The 7,110-nt window shown below is 33.7% G+C and overlaps 1 protein-coding gene across 1 annotated transcript; it reads right to left on the bottom strand.

The window, feature by feature from the left end:
* Window positions 1-268: 268 nt before the first annotated feature.
* LOC308648251 (olfactory receptor 4K15-like) lies at window positions 269-6,909 on the bottom strand (the record flags this gene model as incomplete). The annotated part of the gene is made up of 2 exons (XM_081292907.1): window positions 269-1,242; window positions 6,846-6,909. 2 exons carry the CDS (start codon window positions 6,907-6,909, stop codon window positions 269-271), a joined length of 1,038 nt encoding a protein of 345 aa, XP_081149033.1.
* Window positions 6,910-7,110: the final 201 nt, after the last annotated feature.

The raw sequence follows: 7,110 nt of genomic DNA, 5'->3' as shown, positions 1-7,110 counted from the left end.
TTAGGTTAAGGCTCTCAAAACCCAATCATTTCACCTATAAACTTCCTTGTATTGTTTCACACCTGAGCTTTTGGGGGATACCTCATATCTAACCCATAACAAAGAAGATAGTAACTAGTAGCATAATGTGAGATTCTGCACTGCCCTTACCAACTTTTAGACACTTGATTCAGGCTCCATAACAATTAAAGTCTACTTGTATAGAAACAATAGTAACAATCATGTGTACTGAGTATAAAACCAAGAAGTAGGGATTTGTGCTAGTTTCTCACAGTTGTCTAGAAAACTCACTTGGAACCAACATTCGGCTCTTTAGCTTCTTCATGGCTTCCTTTACATCTTTATTCCTCAGAGTGTAAATCATAGGATTAAGGAAAGGAGTGAAGACAGTGAAAAAGACAGAGATAAATTTATCAATTGGAAAGCTTTCAAAGGGCCAGATATAGATAAAGATTAATGGACCAAAGAACAGAACCACAACAGTAATGTGGGATGACAGGGTGGAAAGTGCCTTGGACATCCCACTGGAGGCTTGGTGATGAACAGTAGCAAGAATGACAGTGTAAGAAATGAGTAAAAGGAGGAAACAGATAAGTGAGAGCAGACCACTGTTGGTGAGTACGAGGATCTCCAAAACATAGGTGTCTAAGCAGGCAAGTTTAATCACTAGGGGAAGGTCACAGAAAAAATTGTCTACCTTATTGGGTCCACAGAAGGGAAGATCAACTGTGAATGCCAGGTGACTGGCTGAGTGCAGGATGCCAATGGCCCAAGAGACTCCCACCAGAACAGTGCAGACCCTTCGGCTCATGATGGCCAGGTAGTGCAGAGGTCTGCATATAGCAATATATCTATCATAAGCCATGGCAACAAGAAGCACCATTTCACTGCCCCCAAAAACATGCAAGAAAAATATTTGTGACATGCATCCCTGGAAAGTGATGGTCTTACGTTCACTGAGGAAATCTGCAATCATCTTGGGAGTAGCAAATGTAGCCTGACACACATCAATGAAGGAAAGATTGCTGAGAAGAAAGTACATTGGAGAATGTAATCGAGAGTCTGTAATTACTGTGAGGATGATAAGGATGTTTCCCAACACTGCAGCCCCATAAAACACAGAGAAGACTATAAAAAGGACAAGTTGGAGTTCCCGAGAGCTGGACAGGCCCAACAAAATGAATTCCGTAACCACTGACTTATTGCTCCATCCATTAACTGAGTCTGGGTTGTTGGAGTTATCTAGAAGAAAAGAAAACAATAATTAATAAGGATAAGCCTCTTGCTTAACATTTATCAAGTGAAATAGAAGATTTGATTCTAATAAATATAAAAATAATATTGTGAGGCTAAAAGACACTGTATATTCACATTATTGTTGGAAATTGATATTTTATATGAATTATTCTTTATTTTTTCATTATGGATTGAAATGATAGACAGATAGGTAGACAGAGTTATCTAACAAATAAGTCTATAGGGAAGTAGGAAAGTTGAGATATACCAGGATTTGCAAATGTATTCTAATTATGTTTTTGTAAAAATGTACAAAATTCTCAACACCACTTTGAAAGTCACACTTGCTTTACTTACACATTCAGATTATGAATAGTTGAAAATAAGTCTAGTGCCTTCTATAAAGTCTTGGAGAAAGAGAAAATCTAGGCTAAGTATAAGGAGATGGAAGTCATCCCAGTTACTTCAGTAAATGTTATCGGAGAAAAGAATCGAATGTAGCCATGTATTTGAGCATCTGCAGTAATAAGATCAGGAGGAAATTTTAATTTTTAGCAAGTTAAATTAGTGTGAGAGAAAACATTCACCTTTCTGTGTTAAAATATTTTGAAGTTTACAATAGTGAGTTAGACAATTTAGTGTACATTATTTTTAATCAAAAATGGTTGCTTTAGTATCACAGTCATATCTTTTTGATTCTCAAAATGAGTTGCATTTTGTCTAAGTTGAATTTAATATTCTTTAATTGATCAGATATCTGCCCCTCAAAAATAGGACTAAATGCAATTTTAGTGACCATGACATATTTGCTAATTAAATTTAATTTAAATTACTTTGCTAATGATTTTATGAGATAATCTATATGTAAAGTTATTTCAATAACAAAATTGCTTCCCCAAACTTATTGAATAGTATCACGGATGTAATTAATTTATTCAACTTTGAAACATGCACTCTTAAAAACTCTGAGACAAAGCAAGGACAAAAAAAGAAACAGAAAACTATCACATCTTTATATAGCTTATATTTTAATAATAGCACTGGCAGAGAACATTAAAAATAAATAAGTAAAATAGTATTATATCAATTAATGATAAGCACTATGGAAACAATCAAGGAGAACAAATGAATATGGACTATACCCAGATGGTCAGAAAACACCTCATTAAGATGTCACACTTCAGACCAAGGACAATGTGAGATGAGCCTTGAAGAAATCTACTGCAGACAAAGAGAGAAGAAAGCATGTTCAATAATTCATCTATGTGAAATTGGCAGTATGTTGGAAGATTATTATAAATGAATTAAATGGAAATTTAAATTTTAACCTTACTATAAACTGAATGGAAAAATTGAGCTTTTTGAAAAATATTCTCCCTCATAGGCTTAAATATGTTTATAATTTTAAGAAGCTATAAATTTAGTTTTGAAATGAAAAAGCACCCTAAAATCTAGACTGCCAGTTTTTAAGAATGAAATGTAGGTATAAGATTCCTTTCCAAATTTTGTATACCCCCACCACCACCACACACAAACACATAGATATGTACATATATATGTATGTATCAATATATACAATTTGAAAACCATTTTATATTTTCATATAAATGCATAATGTTATTCTTACCATTTAAAATAAAATCGAAACAATCTGTTATTCAGGAAATGTCTTTTGAAATTAAATTTTATGACTAGATGTCAGAAGTGGGAAAGAGCTACCTGTCAAAGTTTAGAGTCATACTTGACAGTTAATTGGTATAGATTATTAATTCATTCAAATATTGAGACCATGAAAATTATAAAAATCAATTAAGATTTTGGTATTATAGTATCAATTGTACCCTCTAAAATATTTCCCTGTACTGAAGTTTTGTGTATGTAATACCTAATAATAATTGGCAAAATAATATATGTATTAAACCAAAATTTTCTGATATAAAACTATTCTACTTTGTCTACAATTATTATAATTTAATTGACTTCCATAGTTCTACAAATGTAGGAAGAATTTCTCTAAAACCACTCCAAATGTATTCGTTTTCATAGTAAGCAATATTTATGTTTGTTATTCACATTTGCATTATCATCCAAAATGGAAAGACTTTGAAAATTTCCACAAGATGCCATTATATATTCAGATGAGAAGATCTGAGTCTGCCAAGCATGGTTGCACACACCTGTAATCTCAGGCACTGGGGAAGTTTAGTTGAGAAGGTCACAATTTCCAAGAAGAGCCTCAGCAACTTCGTGGGATCCTGTCTCAAAATAAAATTAAATAAGGACAGAAGTTGTAGCTAAGTGGTGAAGCTCCCCTGGGTTCAATTCACAGTATCCCCCTCTCCCAAAAAGGAAGATCTTATTTGAACACCTAGCTTCATTTACTCTTTGTGATCATGTTTGTTCATTCATTCTAATTTATTGACATCTGCGTACTTAAGCACCAGGTCATCAGTAGGAGATATAACAGAGATATAATGATGATTGAAACGGATGGGATTCATAGCCTCATGAAATTCACCACATTTCTCTGCAATTTTAATTCCTTGTTTGGGAAAGCATGCATTTGAACGAGCTGTGTAAACTGTAAAATGATAAATACTAGTTATGTTCATATAGTACTCTTATTGAAAATTACATAATAAAGTATTATTTTCAAACATGCAAAGCTAATCTGAGTGGGAAAACATCCAATTTGGAGAATATTAATGATCTATGAGATTTTTAAAAAATATTAAAATGTAATATTATGATGAAATTATTTTTCTTTAATAAATCTATAATTTATTGAGACAACAGAAAGCAAATCTGACAAAAAAGAGAAGTAGATGCTGAAGAGAGTCCTTGTGGGGCTCTTCACAGTTCTCTCTGTATTCACCTGTTGTTACCTCCTGTCATTAGAATTCTTTAAACTGAAAAAGACAAAAAGAAAATGTAGTAAATTGAAGTCTGAATTATATTCCAAGTGGCTATCACCATGAAAGAAAGGAGGACCTCCTTTGATGCTTCATTATCAAATGTACTTCAGAATTAAAATGCAGAGTGAAACAGTGCCCTGTCTTAGACATCAGGGTAACTTAGGATAATTTTCCCTTGGTCACTGATTTCAGAAAGTAGTTGCAGGTCTCTACGTAAGCTAGATACAAACTGAATGTGAAACCACCAGCCTTCCATTTAAAGAATTGTGATATTCAAATGCAATACTTTCTGGATTCAAAAATTAGTTTGGCTAATGAGGAGGTTCAATGAAAAGTATTCAAGTCAAGCAGAAAGAAAGTAATCTAATTGTGTAAGCTTCTCCTTTGCGCCAAATTCTAGGTTGTTCAGCTCAGATTGACAAATGCAATGATTGAAAGGTCTTGGTGATAGTGATGGATGTCAGACATGAAAAGAGTCAATGCAAGACATGGAAGAAAGCAAAGACATTTGATCATGAATATAACCATATTTATAGGAGGAAATTTTTTTCTTGTTATTAAATGAAAGTAGATAGAGGCCTTCAGGTATAAGTTAATTGTCTTGCAGTGATATGGGGTTAACAATTACATAAATTATGTGTATTTTTAATGCAAGATAATACAAAGTAATAGAATCTAGAAAATGTCCTCAATGATAAAAAGTCAAATTAAAGCGTTCTATATTTATTAAATGGTGGGAGAAAAGAGCCTCTGCTAATTGTAATTATAACTGCCAGTATTTTCTTAGTCAACTACATTCAAAGCACTGTGCTAAACACTTCATGTATTATCTTATTTATCTTATAATCCTATATAGAAGGTATTATTATCAGCTTAACTTTTCAGTAGAAGAAGCTAAATCTTAGCAGCATAGTTAGTGTCACAGTGCACACTGCTAGTCAAAGGGAGTTTGCATAATCAACTAATCATGTATTTCACCACTATGTATTGCTAACTAAAAACTTCTTGACTGAGAACTTGTGTCCTAGGAAGTCTACCTGGGCTTGCTGTTTTATCCCATTCTATTCTCTACCATCATCTCTATGTTTTCTGAACCATATATCAATACTTTCCCCCTTATCTACCTACCTCAATGCATCATTTTGGTTAACATAAACAATAATTAAACATAGTTTGATATTTTGTTTCAGATTTTATAATTTCATATACAAAGTCCAAGTTTACATGCTAAGAACCCAGGTTATTTTTGACTCTAGTAATAACTTCAGCCCAGAACCCCTTTTAACTCTCTGAATGGTAACAGCTATATTTTCTCTTTCAATGTGATTACATGCTACATACCAGTTTTTAGAGATGTCCCAGGGTAACAATAGGCAGGAAAAGCTTCTGAAACCCATTTTTTTACATGAGTCACAAATACAAGTACCCATAAACAAATATTTAAATACTATGCCACACCCCCCAAAATCTCAGACAACCAATCCCATGGATTACAACAGACAATTAAAGAACTTTCTTTGTGAAGTTAAGTCATCTTGCTATGGGAGTTGTTAACATCATTTGGGTTGTTTTTTCCAAAAACAAGAGGATGAGAATTTTGAAACTCTTCACCTATAATTGCAAGAGAAGACATATATCACAAGGGAGAAATGTAGTGGCCCAGAAGTGTACAACCTCTCTGTTTACCTCATTTCACAATCTGCCTCCCTCCTTCACTATCAACCCATGTGTCCAGAGACTAAAGGAATCTAATCAGAAGTATAAATATGGCAGTATACTTTAAAAAAAACAGAATTTTATTTTCTCTATTCCTTTAATTAATTTTTTTTCTTTCATGGAGGCATATATGATAATAGTTTTCAAACTCCATACATCACAGTATTCTACCTCTAAAATTCCAATATTTTAATTGTCATTGCTCAGTATACAACAGAATCAGAAAGAAAGCTTAGTTTGTCCTAAGGAGGTAGACAACTCAGATACAGGCATAGCCTACCTCTGGAAATTGTGGAAAGATACATTATCAGAACTGTAGAAGGACTTCAGAGCTTTGCAGAGAAGAGTAGTGACATGGAAAATACAAGCTGAGACACAGTGAGAGTGAGTGCTCAGGAAATTGGATGAACCTCATAGAGGAGCAAAGCCTTTCCAGGATCCAGACTGATACACTAACTTTCTTCCTGAATCTTCTGTGAAATGTTTCCAGACATCCTGATTCTTCTTTTCCAAACCTAATCCTCCTTAGTAGGCCCTATTCCAGACAATGGTGTTTCTGTTGACCTAGAGGTTTCAGGCAGGAACATCAATCCTTCCTCCAAACCTGCTGTTAATTGTTTTGTAGTGATATGGGGTTAACAATTACATAAATTATGTGTATTTTTGATGCAAGATAATATGAATTAATAGAAACTAGAAAAGGTCCTCAATGAAAAAAAATCAAATTAAAGCATTTTAATTCCTGCAAGAATTCCTAATTCATCAAATCCTTTCATTGTATTGTCTAAAGCATTGGGATCTTTCTCCTTATATATTTCAAAGGCCTTCTAATCATCTCTAATTATCTCAATCTTCTGCCACTGACTTTGTCCAATTGATGCCTCTAATAATCTTCAAAATAAAATAAATCAGAACAAGTCCAACAGCTCAATAGTGATGATCACAGCCCCAATACTCCAGTCTCCTCCTGAAACTTGCCATTTTCATTGCATTCATTTGCTCTGCTCTCACTGCATTCCAGCTTTTCTTTCCTGGAAACCATTGCTGTGCACTTTGGGGAGTTTATCATCCTCTTTTCTCTACCTGAATACTTTTTCCTCTGGCTCCTTTCTGATTTTTCAGGAAAGTGATGAGATGTTCATTACACACAGAGGGTTTTGGTGTTTATTTTTTTAATGGCTTCCATTGTGACGTTTACATGCATACATACAAAGTACTTTGATCATTTGAGCCCTTCCATTAT

Source organism: Spermophilus citellus, assembly GCF_964194105.1.
Source record: "Spermophilus citellus genome assembly, chromosome: 4".
NCBI classification, from domain to species: Eukaryota; Metazoa; Chordata; class Mammalia; order Rodentia; family Sciuridae; genus Spermophilus; species Spermophilus citellus.
Note: the sequence above shows the minus strand (reverse complement) of the source record. Positions and strands in the feature narration are given on the sequence as shown.